This window comes from Trichogramma pretiosum, unplaced genomic scaffold (assembly GCF_000599845.2).
Source record: "Trichogramma pretiosum strain Unisexual culture from Peru unplaced genomic scaffold, Tpre_2.0 scaffold2, whole genome shotgun sequence".
Taxonomy (NCBI): domain Eukaryota; kingdom Metazoa; phylum Arthropoda; class Insecta; order Hymenoptera; family Trichogrammatidae; genus Trichogramma; species Trichogramma pretiosum.
This window is the reverse complement of record NW_019641687.1, coordinates 3,744,427-3,770,792: the sequence shown is the minus strand read 5'-3', so window position 1 is coordinate 3,770,792 and position 26,366 is coordinate 3,744,427. Positions and strand designations below refer to the sequence as shown.

At 36.9% G+C, this 26,366-nt stretch overlaps 5 protein-coding genes across 27 annotated transcripts in view; 4 read left to right on the top strand and 1 right to left on the bottom strand.

Moving 5' to 3' along the window:
* LOC106658643 (glutamate-gated chloride channel) overlaps positions 1 to 26,366 on the bottom strand; it is a 124,459-nt gene that overhangs the window by 62,632 nt on the left and 35,461 nt on the right. For all 22 annotated transcript variants that reach the window (XM_023461342.1, XM_023461338.1, XM_023461341.1 and 19 more), the window contains one exon: positions 22,057 to 22,120. The gene's annotated coding sequence lies outside the window, so the exon portion shown is untranslated. The remainder of the gene's footprint in view (positions 1 to 22,056; positions 22,121 to 26,366) is intronic.
* LOC106658562 (vitellin-degrading protease-like) lies at positions 3,469 to 5,464 on the top strand. Of its 2 annotated transcripts, XM_023461361.1 has the most exons (4): positions 3,469 to 3,698; positions 3,790 to 4,307; positions 4,461 to 4,922; positions 5,000 to 5,464. In XM_023461361.1, exons 2-4 carry the CDS (start codon positions 4,262 to 4,264, stop codon positions 5,302 to 5,304), a joined length of 813 nt encoding a protein of 270 aa, XP_023317129.1. In that variant the 5' UTR covers positions 3,469 to 3,698; positions 3,790 to 4,261; the 3' UTR covers positions 5,305 to 5,464. The 2 variants fall into 2 exon arrangements, with proteins under 2 accessions (XP_023317129.1, XP_023317128.1); XM_023461360.1 differs by having other exon boundaries at positions 3,469 to 4,307.
* Positions 9,792 to 11,118, top strand: LOC111694197 (trypsin-7-like). Its single transcript, XM_023461359.1, has 2 exons — positions 9,792 to 10,098; positions 10,201 to 11,118. The coding sequence occupies exons 1-2, from the start codon at positions 9,966 to 9,968 to the stop codon at positions 10,926 to 10,928; spliced, it is 861 nt and encodes a 286-aa protein (XP_023317127.1). The 5' UTR covers positions 9,792 to 9,965; the 3' UTR covers positions 10,929 to 11,118.
* LOC106658563 (trypsin-1-like) lies at positions 15,405 to 16,577 on the top strand. Its single transcript, XM_023461363.1, has 2 exons — positions 15,405 to 15,556; positions 15,658 to 16,577. The coding sequence occupies exons 1-2, from the start codon at positions 15,508 to 15,510 to the stop codon at positions 16,401 to 16,403; spliced, it is 795 nt and encodes a 264-aa protein (XP_023317131.1). The 5' UTR covers positions 15,405 to 15,507; the 3' UTR covers positions 16,404 to 16,577.
* On the top strand, positions 22,775 to 24,344 carry LOC106658646 (trypsin-1-like). Its single transcript, XM_014380685.2, has 2 exons — positions 22,775 to 23,155; positions 23,233 to 24,344. The coding sequence occupies exons 1-2, from the start codon at positions 23,104 to 23,106 to the stop codon at positions 23,979 to 23,981; spliced, it is 801 nt and encodes a 266-aa protein (XP_014236171.2). The 5' UTR covers positions 22,775 to 23,103; the 3' UTR covers positions 23,982 to 24,344.

Sequence of the window (26,366 nt, the reverse complement as noted above, 5' to 3'; positions counted from 1 at the left end):
AAACGCAGCTGGGAACAAATGAAGTCGAATCGGCTCTCGAGCCCGAGCTTTAATGTTTAAGTTTTGTTCACTCGTGTCCATTTACAGAGCAGCTCTCTCGACGTAACGAGTGCTAGAGTTTATACAGCTATAAGGCGACTCTATATGTACACGACACGTTTGTCCATGTCTGCGCGTGTGTGCGTGTTATAACTGTGGCAGTATGCCAAACGATTGCATATGTGACGTTTCCATTACCCGAGCTCGAGCCGTGGTCGGTGGCGGCGGTCCATGTGTGGCAGGCGCAACGCCGCTACGTATTATTTTACGGGCAAATGTGTATGCATAACAAAAGGCTCGTTGAATATCATATCGTTTGCATGCATAAAGGCTGCTGGCGGACCTTCCCCTCCTCCTCCTCCTGACCACCCTCCGCCTTCGGACCAAAAGTTCTTTGTACGTGTATGGCAGCAGCTCGTGCTTAATGACCCGCAAACAGAACATTCTATTGGCTACTTGTGTGCAAGCTCTCACGGGCGGGCGGCTACGTGTACGTACCGAGTTTAATAATATATACACGCGTTTCGCATGTACTATAACCGCGCGGAGTCAAATTATCTCTATGGCTAGATATACTAGCAAGTAATTGTATGTCATTTGCACGATGAAGTATTGCCCGCAATGTGAAATTGAAACGGGTTGCGGTGATTTATTGACTCTCGCAGCGGCGATCCGAACCCGAAATATATATAAAGGCTATGCTTTACGCGGAAATATAAAAGCAAATACGTGGGTACGTATAATAGGAGATCGTACGCGGAACCCGTTGAATAAGAAAGAGTTAATTCATTGGAAAATAAAAAGTCGACTGATCGAACTCGAGCCATGCTGCCGAGGCATGGCAGGCAATGTAGCGAGAGATAACACGCTTTCAGGCGCTCATTTGCTCGAGATTCTGCAGTACTTTTTCATCGTTCCGCTCGCGAAAATGATCCAACTTGGCTTCTCGACATCAGCAGCAGCAGCAGCACGTTTTCCGTAATTTCACTAATTCGAATTTCCTCGCTTCCTTCCTCGTGCAACTACTCGCTGTAGTAGGATGCATATCGTTGTCAAATCGTCGTACTCGTCGAGCTGCGAAATTATCCTTATACTCAATTGATTTATACACACACACGCGTTACGTGGGGTAAAGTAACTTCCTCTCTGTCTCTCTCTCTCTGTCCCTCTTTTGCCATGCTCCGCGCGCGCGCGCGACATAATCTCTCTCATGACGGATCTATTCTGCGAGCGGTGCAATTTCCGCGCGTTAGTTCCATCGTGCACGAGTCGACCAACCAGGCCAGCCACTCGTGCGCGAGCGACTCGATTAATTAATCGTCGCGAAACCGCAGCGGCGACTGATGTGTGCACACATACCTATGTATATATAGAGGTACGCGCACGTATCATCGCGTTATACGCATACCACGTACATGTATTATATACGTAGGGGGATACTCGTCCAATGTCGCACGTTACAGGTATCGTTATGTACGCTGCTGCTGCCGCTTGTCCCGCTTTTCGATCTACGCGCGGGATGGCCGGAGCCCGCAGCTCGGCCAATTTGTACGCTATAATGCGATCGGAAAGTATGCGCGCGTGTCAAGCACGATCCGCGCGTGTAATCGAGTTGTTGCGTAGCTGCGTTTACCGCCCGATAACTCCGCTATGATCGATATTCATTTTACTTCTTTTTTTCATAATCAGTTCGCTCGAATTCGGATATAATTGTTATAGGCGCGTGATTTATAAAACGTTACGACGTGCCGGGATAGCTAATTAGCGTGAAATCGATCAATGCCGCACCACAATAAAGAGAATAATAAATGTTTGGCGCGCGCGCGAGAGTAGGGGAATACAACGCGGAGTAGAGAGATCTCACGCGCGCGCGCCTCGTTAAATTGGCCGGATGATTGTCCCATCCATCTCTATAGGAAAGAGGCGGCGGTGGCGGTCGCACAGCTTGTGCACGCTCCGCACCGTATACCCGACATAGCGCGCAGCTCGACGTATAATATGCAGGACAAGCACGTCTCGTTTCTCTCCTGGGACGAGCGAGAGGCAGGAGGAGGTAGGATACCACCACAATGTGTACCACCGAGAGAGAGAGAGAAGCAGAGCAGTGCTGCAAACGTGACACGCTTATCTGAAAAGTCTATTATCTAGGTTGAATGTGTTTGCCGCATAATCGCTCTGCGCAGGATACACATATAACGACCAACCAGGCACAGATCGACTGCTGCTGCTGTTTCGCTTCATAGACTCGACGATGGGTCTAGCTTCGAAGCTGCTTATAATATTATCAATCGCCGCGTACCGAGACTCGGCTGTATCATACCCACAGCTACTCCGATCGCGAGGATAAACTCGTGTCAAAGGCAATTTCATCCAAGTGCAGCTCGTCGACGAGTACAGTCTCTTTTTCATTCAGTCCATGATCGCGACAGCGCAGCCTCTTCCACGTTTTATGCATCACTCGTCAGAGCTCGAGCCGCACGAGGTGGCCCCGTGGCAAGTCGCAACTCGCGCGAATCGTTTCCTCCTCTTTTTCGATGTTACCTCGTTAGAGTGTAGCCGCGAGCTCGCAAGGGGGCATTATACATGGTGCGCGGCTGCATACTGTGCCGATATATACCGTATACGTGTGTCTGTGTGTATGTATACCTGTGAGCGCGAGTAAAGCCCAAAAGGCCATAAAACGAAAATTATTGGACGTGGGAGATTTCGATTCTCTCTCTCACACTCGATCTCACTCTCTCTCTCGCTATCGATAGCCAACTATACGCCGAATCTAAATTCTCACGCGCGCCCGCTTCCACGGTGCCGCTATACCGCGCGAATGCCCTGACACATTGCTCCGAGCGCACGAGCTCGCATACGTACATTAAGCACATACAGGATGACCCGGAGCTTATTCATCCCAGCCGAGCTCTAAATTTTCCCGCTCTCCTCTGCAGCAGCACGAGCCACGACCACTTTTAGAGAGCTTTATGTACCGCTCTGTGCGCGCGCGAATGCCGACGAGGCAATTTTTTCGAAAGCCCTGCGTGCGCAGTGCCTGCTCACTTAAACCAAGTATAAATGTACAGACCTAGCAATCGGCTGAGATTAAAAACCAGAATGAAGTCACCAACCTGAAACACAAAACATAACGATATGGGGGGTTAAAACGTTAAAAAAGGGTAATATATGGTATTGTAAAGCCAAGCTAAACGAGGACATAATGATAATTGCGTTAATTGGATGCTATTGATACTGAAAATTATAAGTATTTCGTTGGTCAAATCAATCGAATACAATCGAAACGGGAAAAACGTACCAGGCTAATGTCGTTTTCATTTTTAGAGATAATTCAGAGCCTAGCATTTTTCATTTTATTTTTAAAAGCAAATAGTGAAGAAGTAAAAATTATGACCCCCATATCACCCTTTTAAAATTCGACCCGAGGCTGACGCAAGTATACCGAACTGTTTGTATACGGTGAAGTATCGGGAAGTCGCACTCGCGAATTATTTGATAGTGATTAATAGCCACTCGAGTGATTCATCGCTGTTGTTCTTGCTGTCATTGTTGTTTTTGAATATAAACAGATCGAGTTTTATAATATACGAATCACCCAAATAAGTTATCTCTCCAGCGATAATCCAAGTCTACGTTATTCAGGAAACAAACGTCGGGTAAACGTTCGCTCTTCCTTGAGAGTTGCTCTCCGAATTCTTGGCAGAAATTCTCCCTTTTTTTCTTTTCTTTTTTTTTTTTAATTCACAGCTACTCAAAAGTTCAAGAGCCGAGAGATCGAAATTGAAAAAGTCGATTGTCTTCTTCCTGAATATCAGATTTGCTATCTTCGATTTGTAAACAAATCAATTGCAATTCAATCGAATGGCTGGTTATTTTTGAAGTCGGTAAAAAGCCCACGATTGCGGCCAGTGCAATACTTGAACTTTTTCGTCAAAATCTGCCTGATAAAATTGAATCATTTTGCATTAAATTTAGCGAAAAACAAACACGTTATAATTAATTATTCAATTTTTATTTGTGCTCGCACTTGACGAGCACAACATCTGTTGGCACGTATTAATCAAATAATATGAGCTTTGGAGAACTGTAACGTTGAGTAATAAGTCAACAGCGATATACTGCAGGCGATAAAAATCAGCATGATAAAGTAAATTCATATTAATAGATTCTCGTTCGTTTTTAATTATCAGAAAGTGCTCGTGCTAAACGCTCGTACACGATGTATCGCCACTGCCTTTTAGCTCTTTGTCTCTATGTTTATTTGGGTAAGTAAACAAACAAACCAAAAAACTTCGACACAGCACTATTCATTCACTAGGCACACATAAATATTATTGGCACTCCATCTAAAAGATTGCAAGCTTCGAGTGTAAATGAAAATTGATGAAAAAAAACTGATTTTTATGTTGTCTTTCTAGGCCAGGCTGTGAATGCAGCCCCGACCGAGCGCCATGCGGAAAACGGCCGCAGTAGCAGTTACCTGCGAGTCGTCAGAGGCGAGACTATTGACATTCAACAAGCTCCGTATCAGATAAGCCTGCTAGACAAATCGACGGGTAGTCACGTATGCGGCGGTACTATCCTCTCTAGACACTGGGTACTGACGGCGGCCCACTGCGTCGTGTTCAGGCCAGCGGCCGAGGATTACACCGTGCGCTCGGGCTCGAGTTTCACGACTCACGGGGGTCAGCTGCACGACGTCGTCCAAGTTCTCATGCACGAGGATTATTTGGGCATCGAGCATGGCGCGCCTGTCAACGATATTGCCCTTCTGAGAGTCGAGCAGCCGTTCGTCTGGGACGACACTACGAAGAAAGTCGATCTGTTCGACGAGCATGACAAAGCCCGATTGGGAAGCACTGCTACCGTCACCGGATGGGGTGAGCTAGATTTCATTAGCGACTGCTCGTTCCCTTGTTGTTTTGTTTATTTAATAATGTACCGCAATTTCTCGTAGGTATGACTGAGGAACAAAAGCCGGCGGTTCAATTGCAGTCTGTAGATCTGACTCTTCTCGACTTGGCCAAATGTCACGAGGCTTATGAGAAATTAGGCGGTGGAATCGAGGGCCAGATCTGCGCGGCTCATCTGACCGACCCAAAAGACATGTGTGACGGCGATTCAGGTGGCCCATTGATGATCGGTGAACGTCAAGTCGGAATCGTCTCTTACAGTGGGCCGGGCTGTGCGCTGCCCGATTATCCCGGTGTTTACACTGAAGTTGCTTATTATCGTGCATGGATTGAAAAACATACAAATTGAAATATTTACCTTTTTAATCTTCATGACAAATCTGTCAAAAAAAAACAAACAATGCATAGAGATAAAGAATAAGATATACGAATACACATAATTTATGGGTCAATATATGCTTATTATCTGTACTTGTGTATTAATAAACAGCCGTATACTGACATACAAATTTTTAGCCAATATGACGTTCATTCAAAACGAAATTTCACACTTTTTTCCATTACCCCATGTAGATATATTAATGTAGAATCAATTATCAAATCACGTAAAAGATGAAAAGATAAGTTGATTTTTTTGTATTACAGGAAAAAAGATGTAAGTGACGATCACGTGATTCACCCATTGATCAATCGATAAATTAAGATAATCGATCAAAATTATGTTAATGATTTAATCGCATGGAAAAAAAATAGAACACACACGGCCAACTAATCACATTTATATAGAAATTTTTTTTATTTTTTTATTCAAATCATCTTCTCATAAAATATTCAAATTTTCTTAAAATAAATAATTAATCGATTTCTTTCAATTCTTCTGGCTTTGAGTGCTAAAAGAAATTTTTATTTCACCAAACTGAAAATTCACACATAAAAATATGATTCTAACGAAAATTAAGGTTTCTTTAGAGAATTGTGGAATTTATACTTATAAAAAATATCGATAGCTAATTCTCCGTGAAGTAAATCTGCAGTACTATATTTACACGCATAATATCAAAAATAATCATAATAATAATTTTAAAATTTTTCTAAAATGTTAGTACAATATTTTTAAGCATATTTAAAATACATATAAAAGTCTGTTATTTTCAATTTATAAAGCCTATTGACTTTGAGCCGGAATGGTAGCGGTATGAGAAAAGTAGACCGTTCAACAAACTACGCGACCCTGTAACTCCGTAGGAAATTCATGTATCTTATGAAAAAAGTTAATTTTTTTTATTATTAACAATTGGTTCCCATAAGATACATGTATTTCCTACGGAGTAGCAGGATCGCGGAGTTTGTTGAACGGACTACTTTTTGCAAAGCTCTACTATCGCGACTCAAAGTTAATATAACTCCATAATAATATACTGTACGAGATTTAATATTTTCTTATTCTAATGGAGCAAGTAGTAAAAAAATTTTTATATAAAATATTTTACTTGCATGTAAAAACCTTACATTAAAAGTCCGGAAAATTGATAATTAAAGTTAATATCTAAAAACGCCAAAGAAATTTTTCATGGAAGGGTCCATAACTTATTTCAAGAATTTCTGAACATATTTATTATGTAAAGTATATTTTCAACAATTTATTTTATGACAAAGACTTCTGAAATTAGCTTAATCCACAAGGTAAATTGTTGAAATCATTGATTAAATGACTAAGCAATCATTTATTGATTTTCTGAGTATTATTTATAGATGAATTATCCATTCAGAAAAGTGATATAAAAAATCTGATCAGTTATTACCTGAATTTGTTTATATATGAGCAAGTGTAACAAGATTTATGAAAGTTATTTTTGACGGGACAGTGTAGACTTTTAATTGATAACACTTTCTTACTTTAAATATCTAAGTAATGTTCATTCCAAACAAGTCTTGTATCATTACACATTAAAGATTACATGCATGCTAATTTTTGAAACATAAAAATGTATTTTATTAATTTAGCTCTATGAAACTTGAAACGCCTAATTTAAGAAATTGTATCAATTAAAAAAAATTGAAAATTTATGAAAACATTATTTTTATTAGAAACAGTCAGTCATTCTGCACAATAAAATGCTCTGAACATTATTACATGAAATGGGATGCTGAATTATAACAAAGGTAAATCAAGTGTTTATTAAACAGTTGATGATATACTAAAAAAATTATAGATTCGACACGTGTATCGATTCTAACAATGATAACATAGCTGGACAATTAAATTTTGCAGTTCATTCAATCATTTCGAATCAGATAAAAGTTTTCATTTATCGATTTGATCGAAATTCTGCGACTCGATAAAAGTCTCGACTGCGGTATGTGACTTTGTCATACTGCTATCACATGTTAAATTGCGTATTAAACAAAAATTACAAGTACAGTTGTATTTTAAGAACTGACCGCTTTTGCCGAATTTGATGTGCAAAACAATTAATCACCACACGATTTTGGTATTCATCCGTTTATTTACATAAATTTGATGGTCCTTTTTGGGAATCCCAGGGTAGATAAATACTTCAGATTTTATTCAGATTTTATTACTTAACTCGGAATCATCGAGTTCAAAATGATATCATATGAAAATATTATAATTAATATATTCACTCGTAATAATATTCACTCCCAACATTTAATTTTAATATAACTTATTATAACATTACATCATCTTCAATAAGTAACATTTAATTTTAACATCCACCTTATGATGTTATTTGATGTTTAATGTCAAAGGTAAAACTTGTTTTGCAAAGTTATTGAAGATATAGTTTTAATGTTAAATTAATTGAAAATACAACACCACGTATTTTTTAGCCAAATAAAATTCTGAATCAATAATTTCAAATATTTAGTATGAATTTTTTCTACATCCATTCCCATCCATTACACCAAACCAACTTTAAAACTTAGCTTAAAACTTTAAAACTTACTTTAAAACTTTAAAATCATGAATATTCCCTTTAAGGGGACCGACCTGTGTTAAAAGCTCGAATTCAGCTACAGCTAAAAATAGCTATATAAATCGAAATAGTGGACATTTTTTTTGTGATAGTAAAATATGTCTATTTTGCACCCGTTGACAATTACATCACTTTTTTCATAATACTAAATATTGTAATTGGATTTACTTGCCATGCGATTCTGACGTAAGTTCTTCAGCAATATTAATCTATGGGGTCTCAAAGTCTTCAGAAAAGTACCCCATCCACTTGGGCGGAGCAGAATTTAGAAAAATTGTGTACAACTTTATATACACGTCAAAATTTGACCATTTTAAAAAAATTCAATATTTTATTGACACTAAATGCTATATTTAAGCTTTTGTAATAGAAGCAAATTTTTTTCAAATTCTGTTCTGCCCAAGTGGATAGGGTACTTTTCTGATACTTTATTACAATATTGATGAAGAAGTCACGTCAGAATCGCGTGACAAGTAAATCCAATTACAATATTTAAAATTATGAAAAAAAAATGTAATTAGTACTTCAGAGCTTGGGTGGAAATTTTTTTTATCAATCAGGTGCCTAATAAACATATTTTACTATCACAAAAACAAATTTCCTTTATTTCGATTTATATAGTTATTTTTGAATTTAAGCTCTTAACACAAGCCGGTCCTTTTAATTGAATCCAAAGTTCTTGAAGTAATCAATGATATTGATTACTATGCACGATTTAATCGTTTCAAACAATTTTTTTTTTTAAATAATGTAACTTTCGTGTGTGAGATTACTATTTTATTCTACCATGAGCCGGAACAATAATGTTTAATTGAATTATCAATTCCATATTCGCATAACAGTAATGATTCATACGTTGTATCGCGTAGTCAAAATAATGAATCCTGATGAAAATAAAGAATTAAGATTTTTATCTGAAAAATAAGACAATACTGGTCAAAAAAATAATTTCAAACTGTATACAAAATTCAATTGTAAATAACGATTCACCATTCGAACAAAAATTTTTCAAATGAATTAAAATTTCTATTAATTTTGAATAATTATTAGAAAAAAATTGTCATTTTACAGTTTTTTAATGTTTTCAATTTTACATTATATTTAATGTCAATTGAAAATCTTTCATTAAAATTTTGCATGCTATGGAGTTGCAGGCACAAAAAAATAGTTAGCTAGAGTTAAGAAATTTTCTCTAATAAAGTCATGATTGTTTACCATACTAAAAAACGTAAATATTGAATGATTGTTTCATCTCATTTAACTCTATTTTGAATAAATATTTAAGCAGCACATCGTAAGATTAAATTTATAAAATAAAATTCGATATTGAATTTATAAGCAATGAATGACCTAAAAACTCGCAATTGTATTTGCTTTTCATTTTTTTAATTCTTATAAATTTAATAAACTGGTGGTATAATGAAAACAAGTCAAAAGATCTTTTTTATAGAAATATCATTAACAGAGATTCCTGTCATGACGTCTTCTATTCTAGTTACTATATTCTTTATTTGAACGATAAAGACAACTCTTTGCACTGAGAGAAATGGCATTTCTAATACAAATAACTTCATTTGAATTAAACAAGACAGACCAGTTGCTACGAATCGTTATATAACTGCGTAATGAAAATTATGCCAAAGATACGAGCGGTACGCAAAATGTGATGCAATATTATTATTTATGTGTACAAATTCCAAACTTTGTGAGTAAACGCCAGCCATCGATAATATGTATAAGAAAATAATGTGTCAGTGTATCAATTACAGACTCTCACGAACTCGTAATAATAAGCACGTTTGTCACACTACACGATGAATTATAATCGATGATTAAGGCTCGCTGGGTCGGAAAAAATTTTAGCGATTTCAATCGGGACGATCGTCATCGTCATCATGAGCGCCGCCGGCGTTGGCGCGAGCAATAATAGTGGGGGAATATGCTATTATCAGAAGCGTGAAAAACCACGTTGCAAGCGATAAGGTATAACAACACAGCTCATTGCATGTAAATGACCGATCGCATTGTTTTTAGTATAAATATCTGTCAATTCTGCAACAGAAATCATAACGAGTTCGGCATACAAACGAACAAAATGTTCTCTGCTGTGTCGGCACTGCTCCTCGTGGCTACGGCCGCAAATGGTAAGTTATAACTCCATCAAAATCGAAGTTTTGAAAAATTAGAAGACACTTTCATAAGCGATTCTATTAATTTTTTCTTGTTTTTTTTTTTTAATATTTCAGCTGCCTCTGTCAAGCAAGTGTCAGTCTCACCCAATGGTCGTATTCACGGCGGTGAGGAGGTCGTCATTGAAAGCTACCCGTACCAAGTATCCTTACAGTACGGATCGCAACACATCTGTGGAGGCTCAATCATCGACAAGGAATGGATCTTGACTGCTGGACACTGCGTTGACATGCCCGCCTATATGATGTCAATTCGTACTGGTACATCTGAAAAAGAAGTAGGTGGCACCGTCCATCGCGTTGAAAAGATCATCCGTCACCCTAAATATAGACTCGACAATAGAGGCGTCCCATGGGACGATATTGCCCTGATCAAGCTCAGCAAGCCAATGATGTTCAACGACCAGCAAGATAAGATTGACCTCTACGAGAAGTTCGAAAAGAGCCAAGTAGGCGTCAATGCATCCGTTAGTGGCTGGGGTGCAACCGAGCATGGTTTTCCTAGCAGGCTCCGAGCCGTATCCATCCCAATCATAGACACCGCCCAGTGCGAATCGCTCTACCATAGCTTTGGCGGTATTCCCTACAAGCAGATCTGCGCTCTCTACTACGGCGGTGGCAAGGACTCTTGCCAGGGTGACTCTGGCGGCCCACTCGCCATTGCTTATCGTCTTGCCGGTGTTGTCTCTTGGGGCAATGGTTGCGCTCTTCCTGAATACCCTGGTGCCTACACAGAGGTTGCAGCCTATCGCGACTGGATCGATGAGAACATGAGGAAAAATTAAGTTGGAGTGAATCTACATAGTTCTCATTATTTAGAATCTTTCCGTCAACGTGATTTTTGTACCAATAGTATAAGTATCATATTTCTGTCATGAAAATGTTTATCACCACAATTGTGCACAAAACCGACTGCGAAAACTTTCGACTTTTTATATGTACTTAAGTAAATTAAATGTAAATAACTTAACTGCATATCTGATTTTTTATTCATTTCAAACCTACAAAACCTAAAGAGCACTTTCAATTCATCGCTATTTAATGCTACATTACGCACGGAATCAGAAGGATGATATTTTGAAAGTAAGTTTTTATTCTTGTTGAAGTCAAAAAAGTGACTACAACAGTTGCGATAGATTTTTAAAAATTTTTTTTTAACGCTCGGAAATCAATGTCTACTATCTGTCGAATAAAAATTTGTCAACTTTGCCATAAGGGTATAATCAATTTTATGACTAAAACATTGATTACATTTTTTTCTTGCACAACCGAATAGCATCGGTTTACCCTAATAATTACATTTGATGAAGAAATTGCCATTTTATTAATTTTTTAATGTAAAATATTGAAAATTTTGGCAGTTATTGTCGCTGTATCATATGACAAACAAACTCTAAAGAGCTTTTAGACATATTCTAGAGTAGATACGTGCTGTCTGCGCAGGTTAGGATAAAGAGGTTTTCGGGCTTGAGGCTTCTCTCTCTCTTTATTTCTCTCTCGTCACTGTAGTCTGGTTTCAGATCCGACTGCAGCACGTAAACTGTGCTAATGAAGGACACAAAGGACATACGATTAGCTATCGATAGGAGTTGCATCACCCTGCTCGTGCTATTAGACTTTAAATGTGTTTTTGACATGCTTAATCACGAAGTTTTATTGCGAAGGTTGCACGAGGTAGGTGTTGGAGGTCTCTCACTCATACATATTCACTCCTTTCTTGCCGATCCCGGCAGTCCGTGATGGCTGAGGGCAATGTAACTCCGTCTTATGGGATCTGTTCATCGGGGGTCCCCCAAGGATCGTCATCGGCACTAATTTTGTTTGATGTCTTGAAAAATTCCCTGCTTGACATGAGAAAACATGTTTTTTATGCATTTTCCATTTTTTTACCCATTTGGCTATCAAATTGTTTCTCTTAGTGTTCCGATGACAAAAATTTAGCAAATTTTGTATTTTGGTTTATCGATGAACATATTTCAATTCTGCCTCAGTCGATGAATACGAACAAGTTTATTTTTCATACTATTTTTGGTTTTTAATGGGGTTTAAGGCTATGAATATAATTTTCAACTATACATTTTAATTTCTCTTCAAATTTTAAAACAAAAATCACGTTCCAACCAATTTTTCATATTCCCCCCAAAAAGGCAGAATAAAATTTTAAAATTTGAATTCCAACTTTCAGCTCCTGTAGATCCATCAGAGATGGACCTAGAGGTATGAAATTTTCATGATTTTCATTTTTCAATGCGTTCTTCAAAAGTACATATTTAGTTTTTATTTTATTTTTTTAGGGGAAGACAGTTGACGCGATATAGCCCATACATTTTGATGACTCTCAACAGCAAAATGCTAATTGACGGAGCAGAAAAGCATCGTGCAAGTTAAACTTGAACCTCTGAAGAGTTATTTAAGAGAAATTTTTTCATAAAATCATTTCGATCAAGTGTTACGATTCAAAGGGCTAATCTGTGAACACTATTGTTCTTTAACGTGTTGCGAATGCAGATTTTTTTCGAAAAAAAAATCAGGAAAAAAGTAATCTACAATTTAAACTGTAATCCTAGCGCTTCATTTGAACAAATTTTATGCAAACATTACACTTTAGAGGTATAAATTTAACTTTTTGGGGTTTAAACCGTGTACAGTTTTAAATTGTCTTCGCAAACCCAGGTAGAAAAGATTATATAATTTTTATATTATAAAAGGTTATATGCGCAATATTAGATGCAAAAAATATATTTCTCATATGAAAACTTATCATCTTTTCTACTTGTGAAGTGTAATCTATAACCAAGCTTCAATTTTATTATTTTTATTATACGAGGCGCCGAAGTAGCTTTTTACTGAATGATGCAACAAAGTAGCATTGTGCCGAATAAAAATTAAATTGGCAGAATGCTGCTCTACTCTGTGAACTAGTATCTTGCTTCTAGGGGCCATCAATTTATTTTATTATCGTTTTAGTAATAATTTAAATATTAATTTTTGATTTTTATCGCTCGAAAATTCTTAACTCGATGAATTTTTTTACTTGTATTGGCTGTGCCTATACAGGGCAACTCGCTCTTAGCCAGCAGTCGATTGTTTCTCTCTCTCGCATTTTATAGTGAAATAAGATGTTTCTTACATTCTGTTGCAGCCCAAGTAGCGAGAAGATAGAAAAATAGAAAAAGAAAATTAAAATCTGAGCAAATTAGTGTTTGCAATTTTATTTAAATTTATTTATTTGAGGAATTGTTAAATAGAACATTCATTAAGAGTTAATACGGGTATGAAATTAAAAAAAATTCTATTTAAAGTATTAGGCGGTCGAAATGAAAAATAATGTTTTTAAGAGCAGGCATAGCAGCATTTTCAATACCCCATTTAAAAGTATTTTGTTCAGTTAAATACATTGTTAAAACATTTTAAAATCAAAATAAATTTTATTGTAATTTTGAAAAGCATTTTTTCTCCTCTTGCAGTAGCATTATTTAAAATTTCAAAATGTTCATTTTTTACTGAAACACAACCATTTTCGTTAACCTTTTTCGTAAACTTTGCATGTTACATTTTTCCTTTTAATGCGTTTTCTGGCGTTTTACGTTTTAACAAATACACCTGACTTTTCGTAAAATTCAAAATGAACCGTCGAAGCTACAGCACCAGGGTTACGTACACTTCTTTAGAACATGAATGGTTACGGTCACTACTTTAAGTGAGGTGATCGAAACCGTAAGTCACCCTACACAGTGCTTAAGCATACTTTTATTTTCATTTTACCTATTTTTTTGTTATCCTGTAATAAATCTACTGAATGAGAGCGACCTATGGGTTGGATCGTCTCACCCAAGATAGTGACTGAAACCATTCATATTCTGAAAAAGTGTACGCGACGCTGGTGCTGTAGCATCAAAGGCTCGCTTAAAAATTTACATCTTGCAAAAACGTAAAAGACCAGAAAATGCAAAAGAGAAAATTTAACACACAAAGTTTACGATAAAGGTATCTTAATAAATAGTGAACATTTTGGAATTTTAAAAAATACTGTGAAACGAAGAGAATTTTGATTTTGATCAAATTTTAATTTTAAGGTGTATATATCCCCTCAAACTACATGCCATATAAGGCGAGGAGGAGGTCGCTAAAAAACGTTAATTTATTAATATTTAACAATAAGACGGCATTAGTAGCATTAATAACTAAGTCCATTGAATAAAATGAAACCACATAAAAGTAAATTGAGTCATTCCATGACTTACAAGGAGAGCTTTTCAGTTCCCGGTCATGGATTTGCTCGGATCGTTGCATTTTTTCGTTTAAGTACTTCTAAATCGATATAGAAAATAACAAAGATTTTTTATAATGTGGAAAATCCTCTAAAAAATGGGCTCTAAGGCCCATTGGATCAAACTAAGCACAGGGAGCTTCAGTATTGGGTACCCAGGAGACCGCAAAAAAATTTTGGAGCAAATCCATGTACCGGACCTGAAAAGCTCTCCTTGTTAGTATGATGTAGGCGAGGTAGAGATTGCCTAAGAAGGGTTGACCGACCACGAGAGCTAAATCGATGAAAAACATGATTCCTTATGTATTTTTGGTTGCTGCATCTGAATAACATTTATTTTTTCCTAAAATGGCTATACGATGAAACACTGTCTGTTTTTTACTTAATTCGTGTATAAAACTTACCTGTGCCTCTTTAAATCACCTGCAATAGAATACAGTTTATACAGAAAAATAATTGAAAAATTTTCATATGAAGACGACATTCTAGTTAATGAATTCTTTATTTAAACTGTAAAAGGAACTCTTTGCACTGAGATAAATAACATTTCTAATATAAATAATTTTATTCAAATTGAACAAAACAGACCAGTTGCTATAAATCGTTATATAACTGCGTAATTAAAATGATACCAAAGATACGAGCGGTACGCAAAGTGTGATGCAATATTATTATTTATGTATACAAATTCCAAACTTTGTGGGTAAATGCTAGCCATCGATAATATGTATAAGAAAATAATAATGTGTCAGTGTATCAATTACAGACTTTCACGCACTTGTAATAGTAAGTACGTTTGTCATACAACGCGATTGATTATAAATGATGATAAAAGCGCAATTTGGGACGGAAAAAATTTTAGCGATTTCAATCGGGACGATCGTCATCGTCACCATGAGCGCCGCCGGCGTTGGTGGAAGCAATAATAGTGGGGGAATATGCTATTATCAGAAGCGTGAAAAACCACGTTGCAAGCGATAAGGTATACTAACACAGCTCATTGCATGTAAATGACCGATCATATTGTTTTTAGTATAAATATCTGTCAACTCTGAAATAGAAATCATAACGAGTTCGGCATACAAACGAACAAAATGTTCTCTGCTGTGTCGGCACTACTCCTCGTGGCTACGGCCGCAAACGGTAAGTTATAACTCCATCAAAATCGAAGTTTTGAAAAATTAGAAGACACTTTCATAAGCGATTTTATTAATTTTTTCTTGTTTTTTTTTTAATTATTTCAGCTGCCTCTATCAAGCAAGTGGCAGTCCCACCCAACGGTCGTATTTACGGCGGTGAGGCGGTCGTCATTGAATCCTACCCGTACCAAGTTTCCATCGAGTACGGAGATAAGCACATGTGCGGAGGCTCAATCATCGACAAGGAATGGATCTTGACTGCTGGACACTGTGTCAACATGGCCGTCTTTATGATGTCAATTCGTGCTGGTACATCCTACGTAAACAGAGGTGGCACCGTCCATAACGTTGAAAAGATCATCCGCCACCCTGCCTTTAAAGTCGACTACAGAGGCGTCCCATTTAACGACATTGCCTTGATCAAGCTCCGCGACCCAATCGAGTACGACAACCAGCACGATAAGATTGACCTCTACGAGAAGTTCGAAAAGAGCAAAGTAGGTGTCAATGCAACCGTTAGTGGCTGGGGTGTTACCGAGAATGGTTTTAAAGACCAGCTCCGAGCCGTATCCGTCCCAATCATGGACACCGATGTGTGCCGATCGGCTTATGAAAGATTCGGGGGTCTGCCTGATAAGCAGATCTGCGCTGCCAATTACCTCGAATTTACTGGCAAGGACGCTGGCAAGGACGCTTGCCAGGGTGACTCCGGCGGCCCACTCGCCATCGCGTATCGTCTTGTCGGTATTGTCTCTTGGGGCAGAGGTTGCGCTGATCCTGAATACCCTGGTGCCTACACCGAGGTTGCTGCCTACCGCGACTGGATCGATGAGACTATGGCAAAGATGTAAATGATAAATCTTCATAGTTCTCATTATTCAGAATCTGTCCGTCAACGTGATTTTTGTACAAATATTTTAGGTATAATACTTTTTTATACGAAAATGTTCACCATGAATCAAAAAGCTTTTGGCTTTTTATATGTACTTAAGTAAATTAATTAAATGTAAATAACTTAACTGCAATTCTGATTTTTTAAATTTATTCGAAACCTCATACTCTAAATAACACTTTTAATCTATTAATTTTTGCAATATTATACTATACACCAATCATTAATTGAAAATGTTTGATATTAGTATATTTATCAACAAGTGCACATATGGTTTTTTAGCAAAAGGAGGGATTTTAGCACGAGCCAAAGGCGAGTACTGAAATGAGTTTTGTTAAAAAACCATATCTGCGCCACTTGATGATATTATTTTTTTCTGCGAGAGCCTAAAAATAGCGACAAAGTTGCGTATTTTTAGGTTAGAGTGGAAAAATAGTATATTTCTCAACGGGTGCACATATGGTTTTTTAGCAAAACGAGGGATTATAGCACGAGCCGAAGGCGAGTGCTGTAACGAGTTTTGTTAAAAAACCATATCTGCACCAGTTTGAGATACTATTTTTTCCTACGAGAGCCTAAAATTAGCGGCAAAGTTGCGTATTTTAGGTTAGAGTGGGAAAAAATTTTTTTACGTACCAGCGGCCCGAAAGTAGCATTTCCCGGCCGCTGCGCTGAACGGGATATTGCTATTTTCGGGCCCGGGGTACGTAAAATCGTATACTGGCCTATACCGGGAAAAAAGAAAGCCTCAGTGCACGTGCTAATCGACCTCGGCTTCGCCTCGGTCGCTTATTTCACGTGCCCTGGGACTTTTCTATTTTGCCCGGCCTAGGGCAGTAATATACTATTATCCGATTAACGATTAATTATAAGATAAAAATAGTAAAGCAAATACTCTAACTGGCAAAATAATACTCCAGAGCAGAAATTTAGTTTTTATTTTATTTTAATCTTTCAATGAAAATTGAGACTAATAAGTTATAATGCAGGAAATAATGATCGAAGTAAAATATTTGATATAATCGATGCTTGAATAACGAAACTTCAAGTGCAAGATTGAGTCATAGCACGGAGTAACTGAAGAAACATAATGGCTTATCGATTGAGAACGAAGAGTTCCTGCACGTGCTCACATGTAAAGAGGTGTAAACTCAATGTAATAAACAAACTTTAAAATAGCACGCTGATCGAATTTAAATAATTTATAAAAGAGATTTTGGAAAAAGAAGATTATTGAATTGAAAAGTCCTTAAGTATTATAATTTTTCATTGCAGGTCATTACATCTTAATGTAGTTTAGCTATCTAATGCCTTAATCTATTGCACTTGTTATTTATGCTATTTTCTCATCAGCTGATATAATTGTAACTTATTGTATTATTTTTAATTTCCTGTATCTCTGTATCTTCTGTATCTGTAAATCGGCTTCAGGGTCGTATCGGGTTGTACCCTTTGGTCCCAGTAATAAAACAATAAAATAATCGAATAATAAGTGACACTAGTAATTATGACTGTAGATTCTTTACTAACTCTAGACACAGTAGGCGAGCAAATTCTTCAATACTTCATTACTATTAATCGCACGACCTATCACACGTGTCGTTCTAATTTTATTTATTTCATAGAAAGATAAAAAAGATTTGACGGTGGTTGCGCATGAAAAGTGGACAGAACTGACTATACTCACAAGAAGGAAACATGATTTATCTTGCTCAATTCTCTTTTGAGAAGCTTTTTAAAAGTTTAAACGATAAGAGTGACATTATGTGTACATCGTCAACCGAAGTTTCTTTAATTCTGTTTAGCTGACACTCTTTGGGTAGAAAATGACGACAATCTACAATTATTTTGTACATAACACCTTTGTATAAAATTATTTAATAATACAAATATAGCTTATTTTAAACAATTTTAAATATTTTATTATATTTTATAGTTTAAAGTAATGTATTCAATACCAATTGGAAAATAATATATTTTTTGCAATTGTACTTGATTTTTGTAGAATATTTTGTATAATATTCATAAACTGGGGATAACTAACCAGCATTATTTTCCTTGTTTTATCACAAATTACAAATAATGGCAACACGTTACATTAAATCATTTAATCATTTTTGCATCATTGCAATAAAATACATGCATTTTTTTAAGGATGATTCAATGGGTTTTGCCTAACATTATCGGTGTGAACGACCATAGAAATTGCTATTCGAGAAAAGTAAATTTTTGATCGTAATTCGACTAACTCATTGTCAAACAAATAAATTATCGCATCGATAGATTTCTGAACGAGCAATTTTTGAGTCATTTTGACTGTATTTATTTTTTTCTAATTACCCTTGCGTCATTATTTGCGTTTTGCCAGAATTTTAAGCAAGATAATGCGTTTTAATCGCTTAGTTTGCACGACGGGTTAATAATTATTTGTTGCGCATATCAAGAATTTGGGTAATTTCGTGGAATATCAATGAGTTGTTGATGTTATTTGACATAGAGAGATCATGTTTCGATTAAATTCATCACTTGTCACAGTATGTCGATGATTTACTATATAAACTTAGCAACTTTGTTTTGACTGTTAATTTGTATCGAGTGCTAGATCACGCAGTAAAAACCATAAACATAGAAACGTGAAGAATTTTTTGTGCATAAATACAAGTTAGGTAGTTGCTAAATGGCCTCTATAAGACGATATACCCACAGATTTCAAAACTCAAGAACTACAAAGTAATGATAAAAACCTGCGATAACAATGAATGAGGCGTATACAAAATCAATGCGGAGCGTAAATGATGAATGTTTATTCGCGAATGTAATCATGGCTTAAAAATTTGAGATCTGTCGAAAAGGGATCTTTGAAGATATTCTCTATACATTCGTTTAAGTTTGTTGTTGAGCAAGAATTGTTCACTGTCGGTGAAAATAATAACGGTAGTTCATTAATTAGTATTGTTAGAGCCCCTATCATGCAGCTTTTAAAATTGTTTTTATAATTTTTATAATACGGTGTGAATAAAGCTCAAACGAGAGTGCATAAATCTAATACATTTATTAACATTTTTGTTTTGTTTATCAATACCAAACTTCGGTGTGTCCACATGCGTGCTACAAGATTCTTACCTAATAATCTTAATCGTGAGCCAATCAAATACAAGTACACGTGCAACAACTGAGATTTTACGTGCGTATGCATGTATCATGCATAAAGCAAATACAAGGTTGGCTATTGTACTCACTCGAACCATTTCGTGAGGTAATTGGATTGGCTTGAGGCCACAACTACAAGCCGAAAACTTGATAGCATTTGTCTTGCACCTGCCCAACCCCCCACGCTTTCCCACGCGTACACAACTTCTCTGACTCATGATCTCACTGGTGTTGTAAAACCTTTGGATTGCAACTCCAGTTAACTCTGAATGTATCACTTACGTGCATGCGGTGCATAAGGTCAAAAGAAATGAAATAATTACATCCGGAAACAAGTGGTATTATAGCAAGCTTGGTGTTGTAAGCGGCTTTTCTCTCAAGTGCAGATCATCTCGACTGTTTTTATGTAGAACTGCAAGCAAGACAAGCTCATATATTTTATCGAAAAACCCAAGTGGAGAAATTGGAGCTAACTCGAGCTTGCTACAGTGCTGCTAGCTTTGTCCAACAACAGGATATAAACTACTTTAATTTTCTCAGAACTATGCGACTTACTCTGTTTACGACCTCGCAAGCGCCCGTGTAGATAATAATTTTCGAATTATTCTAAAAAGTTTAAGGCATTTCCAGTTTGTTACCAGGAAATACTGTTAGTGCAACCTCGTGCTTATAGTTCTTTATTATCGCAACGGTAGTATGCACAATCGAGACAAGATAACCTTATTCTAATATATCATCAAAACATAAACATTGGTGGTGCACGCATCGATTCAAATGTAAATCGCCTCTGTTGTAATGTCAACACACGTTTGTATGGTGAATTAACTATGCACATAGTTTCAAGCGAATCTTGATATTGTAATAATAATTTTAATAAGTAACCATCGTCGCAAAGACTGGCTGGAAACTTCAATGGATTATAAACGTGTTCTAGCAACTAAAAATTTAGCCACGAAGTGGACTGATTGTCACGTGCGTATTATCAACCCTTCTCAAACTATATGGAAAAGATAAGTCCTTGCAGTAACCCTCCAAAATCGATAAGCAAAATATATTTGATAAGCGGCTCTATGAATCTTTCTATCTATTATATTGGGATTTATAGTGAGAAAATTGAAATTTTCACCTACAATTAAAGCTAGGTACAAAGCAACTACCAGTGCAACTTCAGTTTTGTTTCGATCGATAAATAGTAATTGAGACGCGTCTGAAGTTACAAGTTTCACATTTTTACCATGTATAAATCGTATTACGGCTCAATATCAACTTTATTAATTTATATAAAAGTCAAACATAGAAAATATTCGTATTTTAAATGTACGCTGCATCCTCTAAAAATTGAAGTATCCAAATTTTTCTTTAAGCTATAAAATATAATAAAAGTTCAAAAATTGATAAGCATTGATTGATGTAAGATATTTGATGAGTAGTCTAGATTAGCGATTACAATAAGTTGCATTGTCCTCGAGAATCAATTGCAGTATAGAAGTAAAAATTTCAACGACGAGTCACGCGAGAAGCATTTCAGTCTTGCCAGACAGAAAGATATCGGGCCGTCGGAACTGGACAATAACAAACGCTCCGCGACGAAGTTGTTTTTTATTTATTTATAAAGATATTCAAAAAGTCCGACGAAAATATGTATCGCAGACGTGAAAAATTCCAGCACCATTGCGTAATATACCCGAATAAAAAATCCTAATCGTGTGATAAACCACCTGATTGGTTTATTATTTTTTACCCTACATTCGTTGTACACAACACAAACGATTGGTCTACGTTTTTTATATCTAGAAAGCATTTCTATGAAGACATTTAATTAAATCGATATTCTCCTCTACGACGCAGTTTGGAATTACGATCAAAGACTTTAGCGATGAGATAAGATAAAGCTTTTGCGCGCGAAAGATTTTAATCGAAACGTGCGATCGCTGCGTCACTACGCGTGTCCGGTTTAGATTTGTATCATAATAAAAGTGATGGCTTTAAAACTTTTACCTAACACCTTATAGTTTATGACTATTGCATTGATATTTAACAGCTCTTCTGTCTTTTTGCGCTGGTTAATCTAAAAATTGTTTCGCAAAAAATTATTTCAAGTGATAGTCCAATAAAAATATGACATTGACACATAACTTTTATGATATTTTTTCTGATTAGTTTTGATATTGAATGATTAAATAATAAATTCAGATTTAACAGGTCAATTCCAGAACATGATGTTCAAATAATATTTGATCAAAATTCAACTTGAAAATGGTCAAAATTCAAGTTGAAAATGGTCAAGATTCTCACTTAACATTAAAAATATAAATTTTCTTTTGGCAAAATAAAAATAACACTTTACTAGTTATTTAAATTTGCACTATAAAAATTCTTCAAACTTTGCAAAAATAATAAATAGGATAGCCACATAATAACGGCTCCATTGAAATTTATCCAATACAAACATTTAACAGTACCTGTCATTAATGATGCCTAGCTCAAAAAACATCTGCAGGTTTTATCCGCATTAGAACAAGTCACCTGTAACAAAACATGAGACTCAGTCAATTTTATTTTAATATACAAAAGAAAACAAGTTTTTAACTATAATTTCAAACGACCCGAGTGAATGTAATAAAAAAAATTTCAAAGCATTTATTCAGTTATTATTCAGTTAAAACGTAGCTCCCAACGACACAAGCAAATAGTCTCGTAATCTTATTCGAGCAGCGACCAGAATACCGCATCTGCGAGCTATGGTAATCTGCGCCAACTCTCGCGACCAGTCACGCATACGAGCGTCGCTCCGCGCCTAGCAGAAGGAGAGCCGGGGGTATGGGATAGACGTTCGCAGATTACACTCGTAAATCGTTCGGGGGTACGGGAGGCTCGCGTTAATCGCGATAATGTGCGTTATATCTGGCGCTAGCAGCGCTACTGCAGCTGTTGCCGTTGCTGCCGAGTAGTCACTCAACTATGCCGGGGGTGGGATTGCCGGTGACGAGCTGCGAGCAGATATGGAAAAGATCGTTATAATTTGTCGACGTCGACGATCGGGAAACGCTTGGGCAACATCGCGCACTCGTGTCTATCAAAGGATCGATCGCGATGCCGAAAGGTCGCTGTACCCTCGCACGCCACCTAACGCAATCCTCGAGACGCGCGCGCGCGCCCGATGATGAAACGCTGCAATATTTGCACACTCGCTGTGGTATACGCGCGGCGAATCGATACACATTGCCTCGGCGCGAACGTCGATGCGCTTTACGATGCAATTTGCAAGCTTTAATCGCCCACGTGATGATTAACTTTGACAAGTTTGTGATCGATCTGCGCCTCGCAGCGGCTTATAGGCGATACTTCGATCTATAGATACTTGTCGGTGTGCGACGGTACAAATTTTTCTGCGTAGTTGAAGATATAGAGCCGACGTACGCGGTTCGAATTCATCTCGATCCCGTTATAAAACGCAAGTACCGACCTCGGCAATGGATCATTGTTAGTTGGGATCGAAGCCGCGAATCATGTTTCAACTAATCGTGCTGGTCGCCGTCGCAGCAGCAGCAGCAGTCCAAGGTACGTACGCAAACTTTTCCGTCTCTCCGACTCTTTGAAGCAATCCGTTTGAATTTGCCGAACTCCGTTCTGTAAAGGATTACCCGCTGGCAGCCACAGCAGTCACATCAACCCGTTCGCGCCGCAAGGCCGAATAGTCGGCGGCCAGGAAACCAGTATCGAGCGATTCCCCTGGCAAGTGTCGCTGCAGGTGCGCGGCTATCACTCGTGCGGAGGCAGCATAATCAGCGCCAATTACATCCTGACGGCGGGTCACTGCGCCAGCGGTCAGTCGGCGTCGAGCCTCAGGATTCGCGTCGGTAGCTCGAATAGGTCCAGCGGGGGTGTCCTTCACGAGGTCGCCAAGATCACGGTTCACAAGAAGTATACGACCAACCGGTACGGGGTGCCGACCAACGACGTGGCCGTGCTCAAGCTCAAGAAGCCGATCGAGCTGAACGAGAAGGCCCAACCGATCGGCTTGTTCGATCCTCTCGAGGAGTCTCGAGCGGGATTCCTGTCCACGATCTCCGGCTGGGGAGCGGTTTACGAGGGAGGCTTCTCGTCCGAAATCCTCGTCACCGTCGACGTGCCCATCGTCAGCAAAGAGGACTGCGACGAAGCTTACTCGAGTTACGGAGGCGTTCCCCCCGGCCAGATCTGCGCGGCTTACCCAGCCGGAGGGAAGGACGCTTGCCAAGGTGACTCCGGTGGTCCCATGATCATCGGCGAGCGTCAAGCCGGTATCGTTTCTTGGGGCAATGGCTGCGCCAGGGAAGGTTATCCCGGCGTCTACACCGAAGTAGCCACCTTCAGGGAATGGATAAAAGATCACACCGATGTTTAATTTATATAGTCACGATTTAATAGCAACTTTGCGTGTGCATTGTCAGGCTCGATAGTAGCCATTTCGGCTACAGGTGTAACTATCTCTTCTCAAATTGTAATCTCTGATCAATCAGAAGCCGTTATAAAATCCGTCATCATTTTTTTATAAGTAAATAGAAACCACTCAACGCATACATTGTTGACATTTCATTTATTTCATATCAATTCAATAACATTTACGAATTTTACTCTTACTTAAAAACTATCAAAGAAAATATATAAATTAATTGTCCACCTAATGACAATTGATGACGATATTTTTCGATATATTATTTTTATATTATTGTGCTCAGTATTTAAACTTATATCAATACATTTTTAATATCAGAGGGATCCGTAAACTTAAAATTTTTGAAGTAGCCAATACATAAAAAAATCGTATGAATAGATCCAATATAAATGGATAGCTAGATCAACAAATGATTTTTGCAAAATATAACAGTAACATTTTTTATTCTATAATAACTGTTCTGTAATTTTTGATTTTATAAAAGTAATGAAGTTTTTAGTAAAAGCACTTTATAAACGCTGCGATTGGTCCTTCAACAGCTTGCCACTGGAGTTTTAGTGGCACGCAATTACGAGTGTGAAGTAAATAGAAATTAACTCATATTTTTTCATCAAACACGAAAATGTACAAAATAAAAAAGAATGTACCCGAATTCATTCCTGTTGTATAGGTGAAAAAAAACTATTCAAAATCAATAAAAATAATTAAACAGATTACTCTTGAAGAGTACATTGAAAAATAAAAATTCTAAAAATTTCAGCCCTCTAGGTCCATCCCTCATGGATCTACAGAATCTCAAAGTTGAAATTTGATTTTTCAAATTTTATTTTGATTTCCTAGGGCGAATATGAAAAAATTGTTGAAATATTATTTTTGATGTAAAATTTAATGAGGAATTCAGATTTGTTGTCAAAAATCATATTCTATCAGCTTTTGTCCTATTGAAAAGTAAAAATAACATAAAAGTCAAAAAAATAAATATACATCGATGGCTATGGTGTCGGTATAGCTGTCGATTTATGAAGATTTATAAGGGTCAAAATAATACTTTTTTACAAAACCGTGCGCACGTATGTCACCGATCTTGACGCGCTTTTGGTATGTTATAGTACATGGTAAAAAAGTCCCAAAAACAAAATTTTAGACCCCCTCCCCCCTCCTACCCCCCACTTCCGGTATATACGTCCATTTTCGATCTATATTTTTTCTGAAGACATGAAGCAATTAAAAAATCTGAAAAAATTCACAAAAATATTTTTTAACAATCCAAACCACCTTGAATTTTTTCAGATTTTTTAAGTGCTTCAGGCCTTCAGAAAAAATCATTGAAAATTCTGAAAATCGAAATACGGCGGTATGAGCCGATATAGTAAACGGAAATTTTTTCAGTTTTTTATTGCACTGAAAAACATAACCTAAATTTTTTTCAGATTTTTTCAGATGACCTAACGCACTTTTTGAAGCAAAAAACCGCTTTTTTTGACGAAAATAATTTTTTTAGGACGACACGGAGTCTCGAAAAATCTGGAAAAAATTTTTTCTTGTCTTTTTCATTAAAATACATAACCTCAAATTTTTTCAGATTTTTTAATTGAAGGCGATAGTTTCTAGGGCCGAAAAAAGCTATTTTTAACAAAAAAAGGTTCCTGGAACCCGAAGGTTGCGGTAAAAAAATTTGAAAAAAATTTTTTTGAATTCCTTGTCAAATTTTAATAAATTTTGACCGTTTCCAAAGTTCGATTGAAGCCTCCTAGCTCAATCTAGAGCAGGACAAAGACTAATGCAAAATTCTGAAGACGTTTCCGAAGACATATTAAGAAATGATGAAACTATTTTGATGCACTTGAAGTAGTGGTGCACTTGAAGTAGTGGTTCGAAAATTCCATAAAAATTCTCTGAGATACTTTGATAGTCGTGATCACCCTTGATCATATTTATATCGTGATTCCCTAACGGTAACATGGTGAAAAAAATCAAAAATTTGATTTTTTGCAAAAAATTTTACGATTTTTTTCGTATAAGCAGCCATAACTTTTTTATTACGCAAAGAATCGAAATTTTGAGCTCAGTTTTTGAAAGGACATTAAATTTTACATCGAAATAGGTCCATACGAAACTTTTTGGAGGCCTCAAATTACAAAAAAAATCGCTGCGAAAACCAACAAAAAAATCGAGCATTTTGGTCGTTAATGGATTAAAACGTATGTCGAATTTTCACGCATGTAGTCACCGAATTAATTCAAAAACAAAAATATAAAATGTAAGAAGTCTAAACTTGTTCCTGATCATATAGTACACACTTTTTTTACTAAGTATACTCAAAATGATATTAAA

Excerpts from the sequence above, each read along its gene's own strand:
- LOC106658562 (XM_023461361.1), top strand. The coding sequence starts at position 4,262 with ATGTATCGCCACTGCCTTTTAGCTCTTTGTCTCTATGTTTATTTGG. Across the intron at positions 4,308-4,460 it reads TTGTCTCTATGTTTATTTGG|GCCAGGCTGTGAATGCAGCC; the intron begins GTAAGTAAACAA and ends TTGTCTTTCTAG. Across the intron at positions 4,923-4,999 it reads TGCTACCGTCACCGGATGGG|GTATGACTGAGGAACAAAAG; the intron begins GTGAGCTAGATT and ends AATTTCTCGTAG.
- LOC111694197 (XM_023461359.1), top strand. The coding sequence starts at position 9,966 with ATGACCGATCGCATTGTTTTTAGTATAAATATCTGTCAATTCTGCAAC. Across the intron at positions 10,099-10,200 it reads CGTGGCTACGGCCGCAAATG|CTGCCTCTGTCAAGCAAGTG; the intron begins GTAAGTTATAAC and ends TTAATATTTCAG.
- LOC106658563 (XM_023461363.1), top strand. The coding sequence starts at position 15,508 with ATGTTCTCTGCTGTGTCGGCACTACTCCTCGTGGCTACGGCCGCAAAC. Across the intron at positions 15,557-15,657 it reads CGTGGCTACGGCCGCAAACG|CTGCCTCTATCAAGCAAGTG; the intron begins GTAAGTTATAAC and ends TAATTATTTCAG.
- LOC106658646 (XM_014380685.2), top strand. The coding sequence starts at position 23,104 with ATGTTTCAACTAATCGTGCTGGTCGCCGTCGCAGCAGCAGCAGCAGTC. Across the intron at positions 23,156-23,232 it reads AGCAGCAGCAGCAGTCCAAG|GATTACCCGCTGGCAGCCAC; the intron begins GTACGTACGCAA and ends CGTTCTGTAAAG.